The sequence below is a fragment of the Cucurbita pepo genome, chromosome 17, assembly GCF_057944985.1.
Source record: "Cucurbita pepo subsp. pepo isolate OVF chromosome 17, ASM5794498v1, whole genome shotgun sequence".
Lineage (NCBI taxonomy): Eukaryota > Viridiplantae > Streptophyta > Magnoliopsida > Cucurbitales > Cucurbitaceae > Cucurbita > Cucurbita pepo.
The window spans coordinates 3936202-3962077 of NC_141814.1; the positions used below are offsets into that span (position 1 = coordinate 3936202).

The 25876-nt window shown below is 33.4% G+C and overlaps 2 protein-coding genes and 1 long non-coding RNA gene across 3 annotated transcripts; all 3 read right to left on the reverse strand.

Moving 5' to 3' along the window:
• Nucleotides 1-3850: 3850 nt before the first annotated feature.
• Nucleotides 3851-7395, reverse strand: LOC111778924 (putative protein phosphatase 2C 6). Its single transcript, XM_087119217.1, has 4 exons — nucleotides 7192-7395; nucleotides 4837-5121; nucleotides 4633-4738; nucleotides 3851-4310 (listed from the first exon to the last, which is right to left on the reverse strand). Exons 1-4 carry the CDS (start codon nucleotides 7393-7395, stop codon nucleotides 3994-3996), a joined length of 912 nt encoding a protein of 303 aa, XP_086975343.1. The 3' UTR covers nucleotides 3851-3993.
• A 1579-nt stretch (nucleotides 7396-8974) lies between these two features.
• LOC147787504 (uncharacterized) lies at nucleotides 8975-13561 on the reverse strand. Its single transcript, XM_087119218.1, has 2 exons — nucleotides 13437-13561; nucleotides 8975-9500 (listed from the first exon to the last, which is right to left on the reverse strand). Exons 1-2 carry the CDS (start codon nucleotides 13559-13561, stop codon nucleotides 8975-8977), a joined length of 651 nt encoding a protein of 216 aa, XP_086975344.1.
• A 1991-nt stretch (nucleotides 13562-15552) lies between these two features.
• Nucleotides 15553-16436, reverse strand: LOC147787505 (uncharacterized). Its single transcript, XR_015413562.1, has 2 exons — nucleotides 16348-16436; nucleotides 15553-16021 (listed from the first exon to the last, which is right to left on the reverse strand). It is a non-coding gene; the product is annotated as an uncharacterized LOC147787505 (long non-coding RNA).
• Nucleotides 16437-25876: the final 9440 nt, after the last annotated feature.

Consider the following 25876-nt stretch of genomic DNA (forward strand, 5'->3'; position numbering starts at 1 on the left):
AATGACTTTAGTATCGACATTGTTATATTTGATGTTGACACGTGTCTTGTGGTGGTTCTGCACGTGTTATAAATTTGATGTATGTGAATTGTTTATAAATCGATATGACTATGATATGTTAGGTATGTATTATGATATGTGAATGATATGATAACTCTTACGTTATGATGTGTTCAATGATATGTGTGAGATACGATACGAGAAGGATGCAATAAATGTAATATAATGATCTGAAAAATATATGACTGACATAGCGATATGATTAGGTTATGTATAGAAAATGATATGATTATGATAGATTGATAGAACGATATGATCAAATTATGGATAGAACAATTGTTATGATTTTATATGTAAGAAACAATAATATAATCGAAATAAATTCATAGGACTTAACTCATTTGAATTTGACCTAAATGATTGTTGATCAAGTCAATATTGACATCTATCTCTACCAAAAGGACGGAGGTGAGGTTTTGATACCAAAAAGTAGCTGAAGGCCTCCATGACTATCAAACAAGCCAAAATAATGAACCAAAGGTTCCTCTTCCACCGACCCGTCATCTTTCCATCCAATTAGAGATAGAAACTCTTAGAACAATGGCGATGACATCCTCCATTGCAGTTCTATATCCCATATCCAATCTAAAACCCCCACAAAATCTTAAAACTACCATGTCCATTGTCCATTGCACTCATCAAGCCACCATCACTCCCACGAGTGTCCTTTTGGCAGTGGCAGGGACAGTAGCTTCTGTCAATGATTGACCGGAGCCGTTGATCATAAGCACTGAAATGGCACAAGTTATAAAGATAAGTTAAGGTAGAAAGAAGATATAACTAAGGAGAAGAGTTTTTGCTACAACGCGTGGAGGAAGGAATGAACATACATCGCAATCTCCTTGATGTTGCATGGCCTAGAGTTAGAAACAAGAATCGGAATTTATTCAAGACTGTCAAAAAATCCAATCTCATTACGACTTATGGTCAGCCGATTTATGCACTTTGCTGTGAATCAAGATCTAGTTGCATGTTAGGTGGTTTCAGGTTATTTGGTAAAACCTAGCTAAATATTGTAAGACATTTGGGAACAATCAAATATTCAGAATAAAACAAAAACATATAAAAATAAATAAATAAATAATAATAATAATAATAAATTAATAAAAAATAATTCATCCCTCCCTCCACCAATTTCTCACAACTCATCCCCAAATATCTATAATCAACCCCATGCTCTAATGTAGCAGTGATCCGCTATTCTACTAGAGTGAAAAAATAATAGAACATCAAAAGTCAGAGATACATAACATTTCAGATGTAGTTCAGAGAGAAAAAGGAAAATGACTCCAAATTTATGTGAGGAGACATCTAGTGAGTTTGTTGTATATATTAAATCTTAATTTCATTTTAAATAGCAAAAAATTTCAGTGAATTTGTTGTATATATTATCTTAATTTCATTTTTAAGAGATCACCAAATTATATTTTAGATTTTTCTTAAATTGTTTCAATTTTTTAGTTTGGGTTAGAAATTAAGTACTGTTCAGTAAATTATTAGCCAAAAATTTATTAAAAATCGACCCATAATTAATCACCAAATACAATTAAAACAAATACAAAGATAATAAAGACCAAAAATTTAGAAAAAAAAATAGAAATAATAGTTGTCAATAATATATGTAATAATATATAAGCCCAATTAATAAAAAAAAGGGAAGATTTAGTAAATATAATTAAAAACTAATACTAAATTGGGAGATTTTGAAGATGAGATCCTACAAAGATTTTGAGAATGAAAATGATAACTAAACCATGATACAGTGAGCGAATATGAGCTGAAATCCAACGTAGAATTCGGAAAACAAGTGATTTTCTTCTTTTTCTTTTACGAAACATTTTTACAGTTATTCCTCAACTAAATCCTTCTACATGCAAATGACCTCTTAACCTACAAAAATAAATACTAGAACTCGAACATGGTAAATATTTCTCCTCATTGGTCGGTTTAGCCAAAACACTAAGAATATAGCATCCGTTCAATGTTCAGAGGGCACCAGAGTAAACGAAACTGATCAAAACAAACAGAAATGTCTCAATCCATCCACATTTCCAATTTGAAGATGAGATCCTACAAAGATTTTGAGAATGAAAATGATAACTAAACCATGATACAGTGAGCGAATATGAGCTGAAACTCCAAAGTAGAACTCTAAAAACAAGTGTTTTTCTTCTTCTACCAAACTTTTTTTTCCAATTTTTCCTCAACTAAATCCTCCTGCATACATGCAAAGGCCTCTTAACAACGGAAAACAAAAACAAGAACTGCACACATAATTATTTCTCCTCATGGGTCGGTTTAGCGAAAACACTAAGCATATAGCCTCCGTTTAATGTTCACAGTAGACTAGGCAAGAAAACGAAATTGATCAAAACAAAAAGAAATGTCTCAATCCATCCGCATTTCCAATTCGAAGATGAGATCCTACTAAGATTTTGAGAATGAAAATGATAACAAAACCATCATACAGTGAGCTCTTAGGAGCCGAAATTGAATTTAGAACTCGGAAAACAAATTTTTTTCTTCTTCTTCTTCTACGAAACCTTTTTATAGTTCTTCCTCCTCTTACATGCAAACGACCTCCTAACAAAACCCGAAACAAACACAAGAACTCGCACATGATAAATATTTCTCCTCTTCAAAAGGTTTAGCGAAAACACTAAGCATATAGCCTTCGTTCAGTGTTCAGTGTTCAGTGTTCAGAATAGCACTAAAGAAAATGAAACCGATCAAAATAATAAGAAATACCTTAATCCATTCCCCATTTCCATTTCGAAGATGAGATTCTATAAAGATTTTGAGAATTAAAATGATAACAAAATCATCATACAGTGAGCGAATAGGAGATGAAAACGAACGTAGAACTCGAAAAACAAGTGATTTTCTTCTTATTCTACCACGAAACCTTTTTACCGTTCTTTCTCAACTAAATCCTTCTACATACAAACGAACTCTTAACAATTGTAAATAAACACAAGAACCCGCACACCATAAATATTTCTTTCCATCAATCAGTTTAGCGAAAACACTAAGCATATAGCTTCCGTTCAGTGTTAGAGTATCACTAGGCAAAGAAAATTAAACCGATCAAAACAAAGAGCAATACCTCAATCCATCCACATTCCAATTCAAAGATGAAATCCAATGAAGATTTGATGATTAAAATGATTATAAAAAAATCATACAGTGAGCGAATAGGAGCTAAAGCTCGAACATAGAACTTGAAAAATAAGTAGTTTTCTTTTCTTATTTTGCGAAACGGTTTTACAGTTCTTTCTCAACTAAATCCTCGTACATGCAAACGACCTCTAAACAACCGAAAACAAACACAAGAACACGCACACGATAAATATTTCTCCATATCAGTCAAACTCGCACACGACAAAGAGAAACGCCTCAATCCATGCACATTTCCATAAAGGATTTGTTGCTCAATGGACCTTGTCAAAGAGCAGATATTACGAAAAAGAGAATACCTTTGTACCTTTCAAAATCCAAACTTAAGCGTACTACAACAATTTTGTTTTTTCCCTTGGAAATATGACATTATTGAATGCACTATTTTGTCCACTATGGATTGTTTTGCACCATTCACCAAAGTGTTACACAAATTAGCCTATACGAGTACTCGTAGCAACCTAAAACAAAGAGAATCTATAACTATGCATTCATCGAGGATCCAATAACAAGACGCTATGATGTTGCATCATATTCATATGTATATTGGTTCGCTACATGTTGAATAGCACGCATATTCTGAATGAGACTATACGGTAAAAAATTTAATAAAGAAACACACACCAAACCTTTATAACAAAGTAGAATACAAAAGGTAAAGAGTTGCAGTGGTTTATACAATGATTAAGTCAAAGTCTAGTTTCTATACAGATCACCATGCTTCTACCAAGCCAACGGTGATATTGTTTTCATCGCTCAGTTTAGAGATCCCTCATTTGGTGCTTTTAAGTCAACTACAATAACTGAGATGTTGTCGCCACTCAAATTACTAGCTTCCTTGCGTATTTTATTTGCAGCACATTGAGCGGGATAAATTACATTACCAGTTCCACCAAGTGCCAACTTCTTGCGTTGCCTTTTCAGTACGCTGCAAGCCATCTTCATCACGTCATCGTTGGATAAGACATCCCATACTCCATCACTTGCCAGAATCAAACACTCATCTTCCTCAGTTCTCGATGTGAACGTAACCTCCGGATCAAATATAATCCACGGTTTCAAGTAATGATCACCTGATCAGAAATATATTTGAAAATCGCAACAATAAAAGATAAATAGATGCAAAATTTGACAATGTAAACTTAGAAGCTTGCAAAATTAGTGGATGACTAGTTATTGTTGGAGGATGAAAGTCTCACGTGCTAATTTACGGAATGATTGGGTTTATAAACAAAGAATACTCTCTCTATCTGTATGAGGACTTTTGGGGAAGCCGAAAGCAAAGCCATGAGAGCTTATGCTCAAAGTGGACAATATTATACCATTGTGGAGAGTCGTATTCGTCTAACAGTTATGAGTCGTTGGAAAAATATGAAGCTATGGGTTAGAAGAAACCTATTGCTCTGGTCATTGCCAGCACTCCTTCGACCCTAGGACAGCCTACAAACAGAATTTTTGCTCCTCCCTTAATAAGTCTATCATATTCATCTGGCCTGCTGATCTGCATCAGAAAAGGGGAAATTCTTTGAATCATAATATTAACTAAAAACATGTAAGAATTTGTGCACCCAAACAGGACAGAGAGAATTGTAATTGAACCTTGTGGTCAACTGTCAAGGGAATGGCTTGATTCCCACGACAAAGCAATGCTCTAGAGTCACCACAGTTGGCAACAATTATTTGGCAAGCTGACAGAAGAACAACCAAAGCAGTAGATCCAACTGAATATGGGGCCAGAGTCTTGTCCTTGAAGGCATCATCAACCCTCTCATAAGACCTCGTCAATGCCATTTCCCATCGCTCTTGCTGACCGTTTTCAGAAACTCCTCTGTTCCACTCTTCTGCTAATAGTTTATGGAACTTCTTTGAACAATAAGTACTCACCTGAAATCATCGTTAAACATTGATACAACAATACCATAATCTATATTTTGATGGTAACAAAGCATAAATGGCCATAAGTTAGAACACCGATTCATTATTAAATAAAACAGCTTGATTTGGCATGCCTCCTTGTCATTAGCGAAACTAATGAACGGACCTCCATCTTGAAGCATCTTATTTCATGGTCAACAAAATATAAGTCCCTCGTGTACTCATTATAGTCAATCGCTTGTGTCAATCGCTTGTTATTAAACACCTTAGTGACTCTAAGTTCATTGCCTTCAGCAAATTAATTTCCTTCTAGCTAGCATTATCTCAAATGTGGTTGCGAAGCAAACGAGAGGTTATTAGTGGAGCTTCCACGAAACATTTTTATAGTTCTTCCTCAACTAAATCCTCCTACATGCAAATGACCTTTTAACAACCGGAAACAACTAAAACCTCCTACATGCAAATGATTTTTTAACAACCGGAAACAAACACAAGAACATGCACACAATAAATATAAAATATAAAATAAATACATTAGAATTTAGAATGCCGGTTTATTTTTAAATATATTTAAACTAGAATTTAGAAATATAATAATGTTGCAACAAATAAAAAATAAATATATTATAAAAAAATTTAACATGTATTTGCGTATATATAATTTATGAAAATAATATATAAAAATATAATGGTTTGTTAGTAAGTTATTTTTAAAAATATATATATATAAGAAAAAAAAAGAAATAAATATATTATAAAAAAATTTAACATGTATTTGCGTATATATAATTTATGAAAATAATATATAAAAATTTGTTAGTAAGTTATTTTTAAAAATATATATATATATAAGAAAAAAAAGACAAGTCCAGATTCAAACTGAAGCATGATTCTTCTTCGACTGGCCAAAATACCAATCGGCAAACCTATTATAGATTAGATTTCTTAATATATTTTATATATTTAAATTTGGCTCGGGTCAACCCGAGGGTTATACCCACGAACCCGAAACCAAACCGATTCAATTCGGGTTCAGAAAAATGAACCCAACCCTACCCGAAATGCTAATCCAACCCAACCCAACCCAACCCTTATACTTCGGGTTGGGTTGGTCCGGGTTGTCGGGTTAAATGTACACCCTACTTCCCGGTAGGTTGGATGAGATCAGACCAGGCCGAGGCCCATTTTAAAAACAACCAAATCTGATTTTATGGGCCGAATCAGGTTTGGGCCTAAATATGAGCCACTAATATTATTTTTTTTTCAAAAATGCCCCTGGGCCCAATCATCACGATTTGGGCCTAAGTATGAGCCATTAATATTATTTTTCCAAAAATGCCCCTCGTCCCCTCTTTACAAAATAAAAAATTTTCATTTTTGGCTCCATTTTAAATCATGTTTTAATTTTGACCTGCTATAATTTTACTTTGGTTGAATGTTATAATTTTACTTTTCATAATTAATCCATATTATAAAAAATAAAATTACTTGTAAGAGTAAAAATGAATATAAATGAAAGAAATAATTAACTTTTTCAAAGTAACCATATTGACACTCATTCAATTATCATTAGTTCATCCCTGTAATTGGTAAGGAAGAATGTCTTAATTGGTAAGGAAGAGTGTCTCAAAGCATCGGACAAAGGATTAAAACACTTTGATTTTACTTCCGACACCACCACAGGTCGGGTTCGGGTAGGTTGGATATGAGAGCGGGGGTAATGGAAAAATTATAGATAGATACTTTATTAAGAAACTTGGAGAGTGAATCCTCACCTAAACCATCAATTTTTAGTTTTTTTTCTGGGTAGCATACCATCACTCTCTATTTACCACACATATCACATATAAAAAATCTGATCGGGGATTTTAAAATAAATAAATAAATAGTATATATATATATATATATATATATATACCTGGTTTTGTTCTTAATTATAGGTGGTGTTTGTGTATACTTGTAAAGTGAGCTGCATGACGGAGATTTAAATTGCTCCGTGGTCTATCTACATCAGGTTTTATCTTCAAAATTGTATGCAAATAAGTGCATTCAACTAATTAGAGATACCAAAAAGAATACCTGAGGGCCTCCATGGCCATCAAACAAGCCAAAATAATGAACTAAAGGTTTCTCTTTCTCGGACCCGTCATCTTTCCATCTAGCTGGAGATAGAAACTCCGGAACAATGGCAATGGCATCCTCCATTGAAGTTCTACGTCCCTTGTCCAATCCAAAACCCCACGAAATCTCACAACTACCGCGTCCATTGTCTATTGCACTCATCGAGCTCATCGAGCTACCGTCACTCCTACGAGTGTCCTTCCGGCAGCGGTAGCGACAACAACTTCTATCAATAATTCACCGGAGTCGTTGATCATAAGCGCTGAAGCGTCACAAGTTATAAAGACAAGTTAAGGTAAGAAGAATATATAACTATGAAGAAGGGGTTTTTGCTCCAACGCGTGGAAGAAGGGATGAACATACATGGCAATATGGAGGAAGGAATGAACATACATGGCAATATGGAAGAAGGAATGAACATACCTGGCAAGCTCCTCCAAGTTGCATGCCTGGAGTTGAAAACAAGAATGGGAATCAGTCTGAAGCTGTCAATAAAATCCAATCTCATTATGACATATGGTAATCTCTTCACAGATTTAGATTTATGCACTTTACTCTTAATGCACTTTGCTATGAATAAAGAACTAATTACATGTGGCATGGCCTCAAGTCATTTGGTAAAACTTTACATATGGCGTGGCTTCATGTCGTTTGGTAAAACTTGGCTAAATATAGGAGCCAGAGAACAATTACACTTATTCTCTAAATTAACATTTTGCTCTGAATTAAGATCCATTTACATGTGGTTGGACTTCAGGTCATTTGTAAAACTTGGCTAAATATAGGGAGACAAATATCTGAGATCAGTTACACCTGATGAAAAGCTGATAAAAGAAGTAAATATTCAAAAGAAAACAAAAATATATTATCTGAATCGTAATGGTTAGTTGAAAGCATAAATTTGTCATAGAAAAATGGAACAGGTGTACAGCAAAAAAAACATAAATTTGTCATAGAAAAATGGAACCCGTGTACAACAAAGGAACTTGGCTTTTGAAGGGCTTCCACCTTTATTTAAGGAGGCACGAGCACAGACTACAAGTGTACTTGTGTGAAAATCGCTTTAGAGTCTAATTTCTAAGGTTGGTCATGACAAACCTAGTGGCATTAGAAAGGAAAAAAAGTAATAAATTTTCATGAAAGGACTTACGGTCAATAATCCTCACAAGAAAGATAAATACATAGTTCTTCATCATGCTTAAATAATCTACAAATTAGAATCGAAATCGAAATAAAAAAGGGTAGTTAGTGTAATAGTGCCATAAAGAGTCTTAGCTTGAGAATTTGAACAAGAACAAGAAGCACTCTCACACTCATGTATGTCTATTCCTAGCTTGAGAATTTGAACATGAACAAGAAGAAGAACAAGAAGAACAAGAAGCACTCTCACACTCATGTAAGTTCCCCGTTGAAGCTCACTCCCAAAGTGTCAATTCCTTGATTAGAAGGCTATGGAGATGATCACGATAACACTAGAGAGATATGTATTAATTTAATGCCTAAAAAAGGTACAGAGATTATCACAAAATTCAAGTTAGGATCTCCTTATTAATATATTTATTACAATATCTAATCTACCTGTTACAGTTACAAAGAATACATATACTATAAGAACTTTCTGTGGCCTACATTATCATTAAAACACCCACACTACCAAACTTTCTGTGAAAAAAAAAAACTAATTACCGGGGTAATTTTTCAAGGAAATCTCACGATGCATGAAGACACCTCCCTTCTTGTTTCAAAGAGCTTTGTTTGTGTCATTGTCGTCCTTGTTTAACTCCGAACGGCTGACTCGAGCATTTGGATGAAATGCTGACAGTCGTCTTGAGGGTTCGCTTATCAATTTTAAGGTCAGAGGTGAAGGCTCTTTATGCTCCCTTTCGTGCTCTCGTAGAGTGAGTTGAGACATGCCAACTAGTTCATCAACGTTGACAGGTTCCTTTGGCACAATTGGATTTGGCTTTAGTACCTCATGATGACACATTTCTACACCCTTTTCTTCTTCCATTGGGACTGTACTTGGTGCCCAAATAGAAAAAGGAACAGGCACGTAAGCCGAGATGTATCCCGGTATCATAGGCGAGAAACCAGCAACTTCCATCTTGGGTGCATCAAGTTCTTTACTATTTTCTTCAACTGCGGTTTCCATGATATGGAACTCTAAGTTAAGTGAGAGATTTAGTGAAGGTTGTGAACTAGTGTTCTCTGTTTCTTTTGCCTGATAACCATGTAAAACTTCATCTTTGGCGCACGCGACCAGTTTCCTGAAAGACACAAAATAAAAGACCAAAATCCTTATCAAGTATAAATGGTACCATGCTAACAGATAGGCGCGCTGAGACCCAATAGCAGATGCATTATGAATTACTGGCACGAGGGTCACTGACCCAAAGAGTTCGTCGATTTTTTGATAAAGAGAATAAATTTATCCGTGAGATTCGGCCTTGGAAATCTGATGTAATATTCGATATCAAAAACCAAAACGACTTTATTTGAAAACCATTTGAGCCAAATGATTATCAAAGAGATTAGTGAAATTCTAACTTGTTCCTTTTTTTTTGTTTCTTTATTGTCATGCTAGGAATGCTTGGAGAGCTCTCAAGGGAGTGGTTAAATTGCAAGCTGTGGTTAGAGAATTTATCGTGAGAAAACGAGTTGCTGCAACTTTTCATAGTATGTAGTTCTTTTTTAAAGCTCAAACTATCGTTAGGACTCAAAGAGTTTGTAGGTTGTGGTTAGAGGGTTTCTCGTGAGAAAACGAGCTGTTGTAGCTTTTCGCAGCATGCAGAGCCATTTTAGAGCTCAAATTGCCGCTAGGACACAAAGAGCTCATCAATCTTTTGATAAAGACAATAGGTTTATTTTGAGATTCGGCCCTGGAAGTCTTCTGTAAGATTCGACATCGAAAACCAAAACCGCTTGATTTATTCAATTTTTGCCAAATGATTATCAAATAGATGAGTGAAACTCTATCTTGGTTCCTTTCTTTGTTTGCTTACTTGTTTCTTTATTGGCTGCTGCAACTTTTCACAATATGCAAACCCTTTTTAGAGCTCAAATTGACATTAGGATTTAAAGAGTTTGTACGTTGTAGTAAGAGGATTTGACGTGAGACAACTAGCTACTACAACTTTTCACAGTATACAGGCTTTTTTTAGAGATCAAAATGCTGTTAGGATGCAACAATCTTCCCACAAGCAAATCATTGAAGAAGCTAGAAAACTTCGCGTAACCATGGATTGGTTCGAGTTTCATAATTTATTGTAATCATCGTTAACTTTTAAAATTTGCAATCATAGTTCTCTTTTTTCTTACTAGCTCGTGTGGCAAGAGTTACAAAATTCTTAATCACGGAATAAAAGAAAAATTATAAATAAGTTCATGAAATGTACAGTATTTTAAAAATATTAGAAATAATAAATAAAACTCAATACTATAAATTATTTTGGTAAATAAGATCTCCTCCAACGACACAAGTTATAAAGATAAGTGGTAAGAAAGAAGATATAACTGTGGAGAATGGGTTTTCGCTGCTTGGAAGAAGGATGAACATACATGGCAATCTCCTCGATGTTGCATGGCCTGAAGTTGGAAACAAGAATTGAAATCTGAAGCTGTTTGGAGCTGTCAAAATATCCAATTTCATTATGACATATGGCCCCCAATTTATGCACTTTGCTCTAGATCAAGATTAGTTACATATATAGTGGTTTAAGTTATTTGGTAAAAGGTGGCTAAATATTGGAAAACAGAGTAACCGTCACCCCTGATGAAAAGCTAAAAAGAGATGTAAATATTCACTAGAAAACAAAAAAACATATAAAAATAAATAAATAAATAAAAATAACTTATCCTCTCTTCCTTGTAAAACATAAAAATGGTAGGTAACAAAAACAAAACAAAAAAAAATTTATTTGAGAGAGAAAAAGAAAAATATTTTTACTACATACGGCAGATTTATATGAAAATTGATATGAGGAGAGATTTGGAGTTTATTGTATATTATATATTTCTATCATAATTTCATTTATTTTTTAATTTATTTGGGAGAGAAAAAAAAAATGCTTTCGATAAGGAGAGATTTGGAGTGAGTTTCTTTTATATATTAAATATTTCTGTCTCAATTTCATTTCATTTATTTTTAAGATTTATTTGGAAGAGAAAAAGGAAAATATTTTACTCTATTTATGGTTTATGTGATGAGAGATTTAGAGTTTATTGTATATATTAAATCTTTCTGTTTTAATTTTATTTATTTTTAGATTTATTTTAGGGAGAAAAAAGAAAATGCTGCAGATTTATATGAGGAGAGATTTCGAGTTTGTTGTATATATTAAATTTTTCTTCCTAATTTCATTTATTTTTAGATTTATTTGGGAGAGAAAAAGGAAAATGTTTTCCCTATACACTGCAGATTTATGTGAGCATATATTTCGAGTTTATTGTATATATTAAATTTTTTCGTCCTAATTTCATTTATTTTTAGATTTATTTGGGAGAGAAAAAAAAAATGTTTTTCTTAGTGAGAAAAGAGAAGATTTCTGTGGTAGATATTAAATAATTATGTCCTAATTCCATTTATTTTTAGATTTATTTGGGAGAGAAAAAGGAAAATGTTTTCACTGATTTATGTGAGCATATATTTCGAGTTTGTTGTATATATTAATTTTTTCCGTCCTAATTTCATTTATTTTTAGATTTATTTGGGAGAGGAAAAAAAATGTTTTTCCTACAGCAGATTTATGTGAAGAAAGATTTGAGTTTGTTGTATATATTACATCTTTCTATCCTAATTTCATTTATTTTTAGATGTGAGAGAGAAAAAGAAAAATGTTTTCACATACTACAGATTTATGTGAGCATATATTTCGAGTTTATTGTATATATTAAATTTTTCAGTCCTAATTTCATTATGTATATATTAAGTCTTCCTATCTAATCTCATAAAAGGATCACAACAGATTATATCTTATATTTTTTTAAAAAAAATTGTTCCAATTATTTAGTGTGATTTAGAAATTCTAGCGGTTTTAACTAAGTTCAAACAATCAAAAGTATTAAGAATTGATCTAGAATTAATCTAACAATAGAATTAAAAAAAGACAGAGAATTAATGTCAATAATATTTAAAAAAATACATAAATTATTCTACCAACAAAATTAATAAAAAAAAATATCAGATTTGAAAGCAACAATATTTTACCATATTTGACAATTATAAGCCGAGTAAATACAAAAAAAAAAAAAAAAACATATATATATATAATTAAAAATTATAGAGAAAAAAATAGATATAGAAAAAGAAAAAATTAAGATAAGTTAAAATAAATGAAGAAACAAAAAAAAATAAAGAATTAGTGAACGAACTAAATGATAAAACAAAATAAATACAAGAAAATATAGTGTAAACCTAACTACAGCCATTTTTTTATATAAAGGTAACTCCCATAAAACAGTAACATTTTTAATAAAAAAATAAAATTATATATATATATATATATATATATATATTAATTATAAAATATTCTAAGACTTTACTCGTACAAAACTTTAATATTAGCATGAAATCTAACTTATGGACTATTGTAAATTAGACTAATAATTGAACTTTAATTTATTGACAACGGCTTAAGCTAATCAGTTAAATGACTTTAGTATCGACATTGTTATATTTGATGTTGACACGTGTCTTGTGGTTCTGTACGTGTTATAAATTTGATGTGTGTGAATTGTTTATGAATTAATATGACTATGATATGTTATGTATGTATTATGATATGTGAATGATATGATAACTCTTACGTTATGATGTGTTCAATGATATGTGTGAGAGATAGGATACGAAAAGGATGCGATAAACGTAATATAACAATATGACAAATATGTGACTGACATAGCGATATGATTAGGTTATGTATAGAAAAGTACATGATTAGGATAGATTGATAGAACGATATGATTAGGTTATGGATAGAACAATTGTTATGATTTTATATGTAAGAAACAATAATATAATCGAAATAAATTCATAGGACTTAACTCATTTGAATTTGACCTAAATGATTGTTGATCGAGTCAATATTGACATCTATCTCTACCAAAAGGACGGAGGTGAGGTTTTGATATCAAAAAGTAGCTGAGGGCCTCCATGACTATCAAACAAGCTAAAATAATGAACCAAAGGTTCCTCTTCCACCAACCTGTCATCTTTCCATTCAGTTGGAGATAGAAACTCTAGAACAATGGCGATGACATCCTCCATTGCAGTTCTATGTCCCTTATTCAATCTAAAACCCCCACGAAATCTTAAAACCACTACGTCCATTGTCCATTGCACTCATCAAGCCACCGTCACTCCCACAAGTGTCCTTTTGGCAGTGGCAGGGACAGTAGCTTCTGTCAATGATTGACCGGTTTAGTCATTGGTTGGTTTAGCCAAAACACTAAGAATATAGCATCCGTTCAATGTTCAGAGGGCAGCAGACACAGTAAACGAAACTGATCAAAACAACGAGAAATGTCTCAACCCATCCACATTTCCAATTTGAAGATGAGAACCTACAAAGATTTTGAGAATGAAAATGATAACTAAACAATCATACAGTGAGCGAATATAAGCTGAAACTCGAACGTAGAACTCTAAAAACAAGTGTTTTTCTTCTTCTACGAAACTTTTTTCCAATTTTTCCTCAACTAAATCCTCCTACAACCGAAAACAAAAATAAGAACTCGCAAACCATAATTATTTCTCCACATGGGTCAGTTTAGCGAAAACACTAAGCATATAACCTCCGTTCAATGTTCATTAGACAAGAAAACAAAACTGATCAAAACAAAGAGAAATACCTCAATCCATCCGCATTTCCAATTCGAAGATGAGATCCTATGAAGATTTTGAGAATGAAAATGATAACAAATCCATCATACAGTGAGCTCCTAGGAAGCTGAAATCGAATTTAGAACTCGAAAAACAAATTTTGTTCTTCTTCTACGAAACCTTTTGATAGTTCTTCCTCAAATAAATCTTCTTACATGCAAACGACCTCTTAACAAAATCGGAAACAAACACAAGAACTCGCACACGATAAATATTTCCCCTCTTCGATAGGTTTAGCGAAAACACTAAACATATAGCCTTCGTTTAGTGTTTAGTGTTTAACATAGCACTAAAGAAAACGAAACCTATCAAAACAATGAGAAATACCTCAATCCATCACCTATTTCTATCTCGAAGATGAGATTCTATAATGGTTTTAAGAATTACAATGATAACAAAATCATCATACAATGAGCAAATAGGAGATGAAATGGAAAGTAGAACTCGAAAAACAAGTGATTTTCTTCCTCTTCTACAACGAAAACTTTTTACCGTTCTTTCTCAACCAAATCCTCCTATATGCAAACAAACTCTTAACAATCGTAAATAAACACAAGCACTTGCACATGATAAATATTTCTTCCCATCGATCAGTTTAGCGAAAACACTAAGCATATAGCTTCCGTTCAGTGTTCAGAGTAGCACTAGGCAACGATCAGTTTAGGGAAAACACTAAGCATATAGCTTCCATTTAGTGTTCAGAGTAGTACTAGGCAAAAAAAATTAAACCGATCAAAACAAGGAGAAAAACTTCAATCCATCCACATTTCCAATTCGAAGATGAGATCCTACGAAGATTTTGAGGATTAAAATGATAATAAAATCATCATCTAGTGAGCAAATAGGAGTTAAAACTCAAACGTAAAACTTGGAAAATAAGTAGTTTTCTTTTCTTCTTCTACGAAACGGTTTTACACTTCTTCCTCAACTAAATCCTCCTACATGCAAACGACCTCTAAACAACCAGAAACAAACACGAGTACTCGCACACGATAAATATTTCTCCACATCAGTCGATTTAGCAAAAACACTAAGCATGTAGCCTCCGTTCAGTGTTCATAGTAAGCACTAGACAAAGAAAACGAAACCGATCAAAACAAAGAGAAACGCCTCAATCCATGCGCATTTCCAAAAAGGATTTGTTGCTCAATCGACCTTGTCAAAGAGCAGATATTACGAAAAAGAGAATACCTTTGTACCTTTCAAAATCCAAACTTAAGCGTACTACAACCAATTTTGTTCTTTTCCTTGGAAATATGATATTATTGAATGCATCATTTTGTCCACTATGGATTGTTTTTACGAGTACTCGTAGCAACCTAAAAAAAAGAGAATCTAAAACTATGCATTCATCGAGCATCCAATAACAAGACGCTATGATGTTGCATCATATGCATATGTATATCGGTTCGCTACATGTTGAATAGCACGCATAGTCATTTAATAAAGAAACACACACCAAACCTGTATAACAAAGTAGAATACAAAAGGTAAAGAGTTGCGGTGGTTTATACAATGATTAAGTCTAGGTTTAGTTTCTATACAGATCACCATGCTTCTACCAAGCCAACGGTGATATTGTTTTCATCGCTCAGTTTAAAGATCCCTCATTTGGTGCTTTTAAGTCAACTGCAATAACTGAGATGTTGTCGTCACTCAAATTACTAGCTTCCTTGCGTATTTTATTTGCAGCACATTGAGCTGGATAAATTACATTACCAGTTCCACCAAGCGCCAACTTCTTGCGTTGCCTTTTCAGTACGCTGCAAGCCATCTTCATCACATCATCGTTGGATAAGACATCCCATACTCCATCACCTGCCAGAATCAAACACTCATCTTCCTCAGTCCTCGATGTGAACGTAACCTCCGGATCAAATATAATCCACGGTTTCAAGTAATGATCACCTAATCAAAAATATATTTGAAAATCGCAACAATAAAAGATAAATAGATGCAAAATTTGACAATGTAAACTTAGAAGCTTGCAAAATTAGTGGATGACTAGTTAATGTTGGAGGATGAAAGTCCCACGTCCGCTAATTTCGGGAATGATCATGGGTTTATAAACAAAGAATACTCTCTCCATTTGTATGAGGACTTTTGGGGAAGCCGAAAGCAAAGCCATGAGAGCTTATGCTCAAAGTGGACAATATTATACCATTGTGGAGAGTCGTATTCGTCTAACAGTTATGAGTCGTTGGGAAAATATGAAGCTATGGGTTAGAAGAAACCTATTGCTCTGGTCATTGCCAGCACTCCTTCAACCCTTGGACAACCTACAAACAAAATTTTTGCTCCTCGCTTAATAAGTCTATCATATTCATCTGGCCTGCTAATCTGCATCAGAAAAGGGGGAATTCTTTAAATCATAATATTAACTAAAAAAAATTGAAGAATTTGTGCACCCAAACAGAACCCAAACACCACATAGAGAATTGTAATTGAACCTTGTGGTCAACTGTCAAGGGAATGACTTGATTCCCACGACAAAGCAATGCTCTAGAGTCACCACAGTTGGCAACAATTATTTGGCAAGCTGACAGAAGAACAACCAAAGCGGTAGATCCAACTGAATATGGGGCCAGAGTCTTGTCCTTGAAGGCATCATCAACCCTCTCATAAGACCTCGTCAATGCCATTTCCCATCGCTCTTGCTGACCGTTTTCAGAAACTCCTCTGTTCCACTCTTCTGCTAATAGTTCATGGAACTTCTTTGAACAATAAGTACTCACCTGAAATTATCGTTAAACATTGATACAACAATACCATAATCTATATTTTGATGGTAACAAAGCATAAATGGCCATAAGTTAGAACACCGATTCATTATTAAATAAAACAGCTTGATTTGGCACGCCTCCTTGTCATTAGCGAAACTAATGAACGGACCTCCATCTTGAAGCATCTTATTTCATGGTCAACAAAATATAAGTCCCAAAATATAAGTCCCTCGTGTACTCATTATAGTCATGAGCTTGTGTCAATCGCTTGTTATTAAACACCTTAGTGACTCTAAGTTCATTGCCTTCAGCAAATTAATTTCCTTCTAGCTAGCATTATCTCAAATGTGGTTGCGAAGCAAACGAGAGGACGTTAGTGAAGCTTCCACGAAACCTTTTTACTGTTCTTATTCAACTAAATCCTCGTACATGCAAATGATCTCTTAACAACTGGAAACAAACACAAGAACATGCACACGATAAATATTTCTCTTCCTTGATCAGTTTAGCGAAAATACTAAGTATATAGCCTCTGTTTGGTGTTCAAAGTAGCACTAGACCAAGAAAACGAAACCGATCAAAACAAATAAAAATATCTCAATTCATCCACATTTCTAATTCCAAGATGTGATACTATGAATAATTAAAATGATAACAAAACCATCACTCGTAGAGCGCCCAATATTTTGAACCATCGACTCTAGCTCCCAGTAGGTTGGATGAGATCTAGTCTAGTCCAGGCCCATTTTAAAAACAACCAAATCTGATTTATGGGCCGAATCATCAAGGTTTGGGCCTAAGCATTAGCCATTAATATTATTTTTTCAAAAATGTCCCTGGGCCCAATCATCAAGGTTAACCAAATCTGATTTATGGGCCGAATCATCAAGGTTTGGGCCTATGAGCCATTAAATTATTTTTTCAAAAATGCCCCTGGGCCTAATCATCAAGGTTTGGGCCTAAGTATGAGTCATTAATATTATTTTTCCAAAAATGCCCTCGTCCCCTCTTTTCAAAATAAAAAATTGGCTCCATTTTAAATCACGTTTTAATTTTTTGACATGCTATAATTTTAGTTTTTATAATTAATCCATTTTATAAAAAATAAAATTATTTGATGAGTTAGAGTTAAAGAATATAAATGAAAGAAATAATTAACTTCTTCCAAGGAAGCACACTGATACTCAATCAATTATTATCAGACACTCAATCAATTATTATCAGTTTATCACTACTTAATCAGTAAGTAAGAGTGTCTCAAAGCATGGGACAAAGGATCAAACACTTTGATTTTACTTCCGACACCACCATAGGTCGGGTTCGGGTAGGTTCGATATGAGAGCAAGAGTAATGGAAAAATTATAGATAGATACGTTATTAAGAAACTTTGGAGAGACCACACTCGAATCCGCACCTAAACCATCAATTTTTAGATTTTTTTTTCCTCGGTAGCATACCATCACTTTCTATTTACCACAGATATCATATACAAAAAAATCTTATGGGAGATTTTAAAATATATAAATAGTCTATCTACATCAGGTTTTATTTTCAAAATTGTATGCAAATAAGTGCATTCAACTAATTAGAGATACCAAAAAGAATACCTGAGGGCCTCCATGGCCATCAAACAAGCCAAAATAATGAACTAAAGGTTTCTCTTTCTCGGACCCATCATCTTTCCATCTAGCTGGAGATAGAAACTCCGGAACAATGGCAATGGCATCCTACATTGAAGTTCTACGTCCCTTGTCCAATCCAAAACCCCACGAAATCTCACAACTACCGCGTCCATTGTCTATTGCACTCATCGAGCTCATCGAACTACCGTCACTCCTACGAGTGTCCTTCCGACAGCGGTAGCGACAACAACTTCTATCAATAATTCACCGGAGTCGTTGATCATAAGCGCTGAAGCGTCACAAGTTATAAAGACAAGTTAAGGTAAGAAATAATATATAACTATGGAGAAGGGGTTTTTGCTCCAACGCGTGGAAGAAGGGATGAACATACATGGCAATATGGAAGAAGGAATGAACATACATGGCAATATGGAAGAAGGGATGAACATACATGGCAATATGGAAGAAGGGATGAACATACATGGCAAGCTCCTCGAAGTTGCATGGCCTGGAGTGAAAACAAAAATGGGAATCAGTTTGAAGCGGTCAATAAAATCCAATCTCATTATGACATATGGTAATCTCTTCACAGATTTAGATTTATGCACTTTACTCTGAATTCACTTTGCTATGAATAAAGAACTAATTACATGTGGCATAGCCTCAAGTCATTTGGTAAAACCTTACATGTGGCATGGCTTCATGTAGTTTGGTAAAACTTGGCTAAATATAGGAGACAGAGAACAATTACACTTATTCTCTAAATTAGCACTTTGCTCTGAATTAAGATCCATTTACATGTGGTTGGACTTCAGGTCATTTGTAAAACTTGGCTAAATATAGGGAGACAAATATCTGAGATGAGTTACACCTGATGAAAAGCTGATAAAAGAAGTAAATATTCAAAAGAAAACAAAATATATTATCTAATAGTTAATTGAAAGCATAAATTTGTTATAGAAAAATGGAACCATGTACAACAAAGGAACTTGGCTTTTGAAGGGATTCCACCTTTATTTAAGGAGGTACGAGCACATACTACAAGTGTACTTGTGTGAAAATCGCTTTAGAGTCTAATTTCTAAGGTTGGTCACGACAAACCTAGTGGCATTAGAAAGGAAAAAAGTAATACATTTTCATGAAACGACTATGGTCAATAATCTTCACAAGAAAGATAAATAAATAGTTCTTCATCATGCTTAAATAACCTACAAATTAGAATCGAAATCGAAATAAAAAAGGGTAGTTAGTGTAATACTGCCATAAAGAGTCTTAGCTTGAGAATTTGAACAAGAACAAGAAGCACTTTTACACTCACATATGTCTATTGTTAGCTTGAGAATTTGAACAAGAACAAGAAGCACTCTCACACTCATGTATGTCTATTCTTAGCTTGAGAATTTGAACAAGAACAACACATATGTCTAGCTTGAGAATTTGAACAAGAACAAGAAGCACTCTCACACTCATGTATGTCTATTCTTAGCTTGAGAATTTGAACAAGAACAAGAAGAACGAGAACAAGAAGAACAAGAAGCACTCTCACACTCATGTAAGTTCCCCGTTGAAGCTCACTCCCAAAGTGTCAATTCCTTGATTAGAAGGCTATGGAGATGATCATGATAACACTAGGTGAAGGCTCTTTATGCTCCCTTTCGTGCTCTCGTAGAGTGAGTTGAGACATGCCAACTAGTTCATCAACGTCGACAGGTTCCTTTGGCACAATTGGATTTGCTTTAGTACCTCATGATGACACATTTCTACACCCTTTCTTCTTCCATTGGGACTGTACTTGGTGCCCAAATAGAAAAAGGAACAGGCACGTAAGCCGAGATGTATCCCGGTATCATAGGCGGGAAACCAGCAACTTCCATCTTGGGTGCATCAAGTTCTTTACCATTTTCTTCAACTGCAGTTTCCATGATATGGAACTCTGAGTTAAGTAAGAGATTTAGTGAAGGTTGTGAACTAGTGTTCTCTGTTTCTTTTGCCTGATAACCATGTAAAACTTCATCTTCTGGCGCACGCAGCAGACTAGTTTCCTGAAAGACACGAAATAAAAGACCAAAATCCTTATCAAGTATAAATGGTACCATTCTAACAGATAGGCGCGCTGAGACCCAATAGTAGATGCATTATGAATTACTGGCACGAGGGTCACTGACCCAAAGAGTTCGTCGATTTTTTGATAAAGAGAATAAATTTATCCCTGAGATTCGGCCTTGGAAATCTGATGTAATATTCGATATCAAAAACCAAAACGACTTTATTTGAAAACCATTTGAGCCAAATGATTATCAAAGAGATTAGTGAAATTCTAACTTGTTCCTTTTTTTTGTTTCTTTATTGTCATGCTAGGAATGCTTGGAGAGCTCTCAAGGGAGCGGTTAAATTGCAAGCTGTGGTTAGAGAATTTATCGTGAGAAAACGAGTTGCTGCAACTTTTCATAGTATGTAGTTCTTTTTTAAAGCTCAAACTATCGTTAGGACTCAAAGAGTTTGTAGGTTGTGGTTAGAGGGTTTCTCGTGAGAAAACGAGCTGTTGTAGCTTTTCGCAGCATGCAGAGCCATTTTAGAGCTCAAATTGCCGCTAGGACACAAAGAGCTCATCAATCTTTTGATAAAGACAATAGGTTTATTTTGAGATTCGGCCCTGGAAGTCTTCTGTAAGATTCGACATCGAAAACCAAAACCGCTTGATTTATTCAATTTTTGCCAAATGATTATCAAATAGATGAGTGAAATTCTATCTTGGTTCCTTTCTTTGTTTGCTTACTTGTTTCTTTATTGGCTGCTGCAACTTTTCACAATATGCAAACCCTTTTTAGAGCTCAAATTAACATTAGGATTTAAAGAGTTTGTATGTTGTAGTAAGAGGATTTGACGTGAGACAACTAGCTACTACAACTTTTCACAGTATACAGGCTTTTTTTAGAGCTCAAAATGCTGTTAGGATGCAACAATCTTCCCACAAGCAAATCATTGAAGAAGCTAGAAAACTTCGCGTAACCATGGATTCGTTCGAGTTTCATAATTTATTGCAATCATAGTTAACTTTTAAAATTTGCAATCATAGTTCTCTTTTTTCTTACTAGCTCGTTTGGCAAGAGTTACAAAATTCTTAATCATGGAATAAAAAAAAATTATAAATAAGTTCATGAAATGTACACTATTTTAAAAATATTAGAAATAATAAATAAAACTCAATACTATAAATTATTTTGGTAAATAAGATCTCCTCCAACTACACAAGTTATAAAGATAAGTTGTAAGAAAGAAGATATAACCGTGGAGAATGGGTTTTCGCTGCGTGGAAGAAGGATGAACATACATGGCAATCTCCTCGATGTTGCATGGCCTGAAGTTGGAAACAAGAATTGAAATCTGAAGCTGTTTGGAGCTGTCAAAATATCCAATCTCATTATGACATATGGTCCCCAATTTAAGCACTTTGCTCTAGATCAAGATTAGTTACATGTGTAGTGGTTTAAGTTATTTGGTAAAAGGTTGCTAAATATTGAAAAATAGATATTTAGTAACAGTCACATGAGATGAAAAACTAAAAAAAATGTAAATAGTCACTAAAAAACAAAAAACATATAAAAATAAATAAATAAAAAAAAAAAACTTATCCTCTCTCTTCATTGTAAAACATAAAAATACAAAAAACATATAAAAATAAATAAATAAAAAAAAATAACTTATCCTCTCTCTTTCATTGTAAAACATAAAAATAGTAGGTAACAAAAAAAATATATATATTTGAGAGAGAAAAAGAAAAATACTTTCACTAGATACGACATATTGATATGAGAATTGATTCCGAGTTTATTGTATATTAAATCTTTCTATCCTAATTTCATTTATTTTTAAGATTTATTTGGAAAAGAAAAAAGGAAAATATTTTTACCCTATTTGTGTGATGGTTTAAGTGATGGAGAGATTTGGAGTTTATTATATATATTAAATCTTTTTGTTCTAATTTCATTTATTTTTATATTTATTGTAGGGAGAAAAAAAAAAAAAATGTTTTACCTGCAGATTTATGTGAGCATATATTTGAGTTTATTGTATATATTAAATTTTTTGGTCCTAATTTCATTTATTTTTAAATTTATTTGGGAGAGAAAAAAAAAATGTTTTTCCTAGTGAGGAGAGATAAGATTTCTGTTGTAGATATTAAATCTTTCTGTCCTAATTCCATTTATTTTTAGATTTATTTGGAAGCGAAAAAGTAAACCTTGAAAGATTTCGTGTGTTGTATATATTAAATTTTTCTGTACTAATTCCATTTATTTTTAGATTTAGTTGGGAGAGAAAAAAGAAAATGTTTTCACTGCATACTGTAGATTTATGTGAGCATATATTTCGAGTTTGTTGTATATATTAAAATTTTCCGTCCTAATTTCATCTATTTTTAGATTTATTTGGGAGAGAAAAAAATGTTTTTCCTAGGCAGATTTATGTGAAGAAAGATTTTGAGTTTGTTGTATATATTACATCTTTCTGTCCTAATTTCATTTATTTTTAGATTTGAGAGAGAAAAAGGAAAATGTTTTAAGGGCATACTACAGATTTATGTGAGCATATATTTCAAGTTTGTTGTATATATTAAAATTTTCAGTCCTAATTTCATTTATGTATATATTAAGTCTTCCTATCTAATTTCATAAAGGGATCACAACGGATTATATCTTATATATATTTTTTAAATTGTTCCAATTATTGAATGTGATTTAGAAATTCTAATGGTTTTAACTAAGTTCAAAGAATCAATAGTATTAAGAATTGATCTAGAGTTAATCTGACAATATAATTAAAAAAAAATAGAGAATTAATGTCAATAATATTAAAAAAAAGTACATAAATTATTCTACCAACAAAATTAATAAAAAAAAAAAATATAAGATTTGAAAGCAACAATATTTGACCATATTTGACAATTATGTAAATACAAAAAAATAAGAAAAAAAAAATAGATATAGAAAAGGAAAAAAAATTAAGATAAGTTAACATAAATAAGAAACAAAGAAAAAATAAAGAATTGGGAACGAAGAAAAAATAAAGAATTGGGAACGAAGTAAATGATAAATCAAAATAAATACCAGAGGAAATAGTGTAAACCTAATTACACCAATTTTTTAAAGAACTCCCATAAAACAGTAGCATTTTTAATAAAAAAAAATAGAATTATATATATATATATATATATAAAATATAAGATAAACTGAGAACACTCTGGCTATAGTATGATTACTTGAACTATTTGTAGAGACATAAGAGTGGATCAAGTTCAAGTATATAATCAAAATAATCTATAGCATAAGGATAAAGCTGAGTACCTTATTCTGAGGACACTATGGATGCGGCCCACTTTTGTATATGATATAAACAATGTGATTAGTAAATTGTACATGTGAAAACATGTGAGTGGGGGCGTCCTATGCAATGAGTATTGCATAAGATCGGACAATGAAGAAAACCACTCTCACTTTATAATGTCGTTTACTGTTGAGACTGATTTTCTTTTCATTCGATAACCTAGGTAACTCGATTTTAATCCTGAGCTAACCATGAACTCCTGTTTATTCGGAATTATCCTTAGATTTGCATGGGTGAGAATGGCTCTAGTTCACCGACTCGATAGGCCTCCCATTTCAGGGGTAAGACTGGGTGAATGGCTGGGGACGTGGGGTGCAAGATGGAATTCACTCCTAACCCACTTTTAGGGATAGATTTGCATGGGTGAGAATGGCTCTAGTTCGCCGACTCAATAGGCCTCCCATTTCAGGGGTAAGACTGGGTGAATGGCTGTGGACGTGGGGTGCAAGATGGAATTCACTCCTAACCCACTTTTAGGGATAGAAGAGAGGTAGTTCCCTTAAGCATTGACTCCAGGTCTTGAACAAGGGGCCCCACCCTCTTATTAGCCTGAGAGGGATTCGGTTTACTGGTTGGACCACAAACCAATCGTTCATTAGAGGATCAGTGAGACATAAGGAACAAGAAGTAACTTTAGGGGTAAAACGGTAAATTGACCCAACTCTAGTTACGAACAACCTGTGAAGGATCGACTTACTAATCATGGTTATATCAAATGGACAGAAATATATCTATAGTGAGGGGAGTGCAACTACTAGGCTATAGTGGAGTGTCCTAGTAGTTAACGAATGTTGGTTAACAAGGTTAATGAGTTTAACCGGTTAATCTTAGATCGTTGGAGCCCATGATCTATAGGTCCATTAGGTCCCTCTGCTAGCTCATATCGGACTAAACCATAGAACAGTGTGACGAGTGAGTTCAAAGTGTTCGAATTCAAATTAGGGAATATGCGCTACATATATACGATATATTTAACCGCATTTTTGTTTTATTTACGAATTAAACAAAAACAGAGAATCTGAGATATTTAAATAAGATTTAAATATCTTAATCAATTATGTGTCGGAATTGATTGGGATTGACATTTGAATTAATATTAAATATTAATTAAATAGTTTAATTAATCATTTAATGTTACTTTAATTTGAAATTCATTATTCAAATTAATTGTTGAATTAAAATGAAGAAAGTCAAAATGTTGACTTCATTTAATGGAAAAATACATGTTAGTGGAACTTTGAGATGTCAAAATTTGGTTTAACCAAACTTCCATGCTTCCAAATAAACCCCAAGTTTGAGTGGAAATTTGAGTGTCAAAATTTGGTTAACTCAAACATGCTTGCCACATAATCCCAAACATTTGAGTGAATTTTAAGTGTCAAAATTTGGTGATCTCAAATTTGCATGAACATGCAAACATGACTCTTTAAATAGAGTGATCATGGTGCATGGAAGATCTTCTTCTTCTTGGTGAAAAACATTGAGAAAAACCTCTAAAAAACACTCTCTTCACATATACAAAATCCCTCCCAAGTTTAGTCACTCACCGGATTCCACAATCCCGTTCTAAGGCCGGAGGATAGTGGAGAAGACACTAGTGGTGGTTCGAGATCGGTTCGTGAGGAAAAAGGAATTTGAATTACAAAAGGTTAGTATTCAAACTCATTAAGTTTTAATACTTATGAACATGCTAGTTATTTACTATGATTGATGTTCTAAAAGTGCCTAAGATCCAAATTGCTTCCGCATGTGTTATATTAACACCATCACCCGCACACCATAAATATTTCTTTCCATCCATCAGTTTAGCAAAAACTAAGCATATGGCTTCCGATCAGTGTTCGAGTATCACTAGGTAAAGAAAATTAAACCGATCAAAACAAAGAGAAATACCTCAATCCATCCACATTTCCAATTCGAAGATTGAAATTCTACGAAGATTTTGATGATTAAAATGATTATAAAAACATCATACAGTGAGCTAATAAGAGCTAAAGCTCGAACATAGAACTTGAAAAATAAGTAGTTTTCTTTTC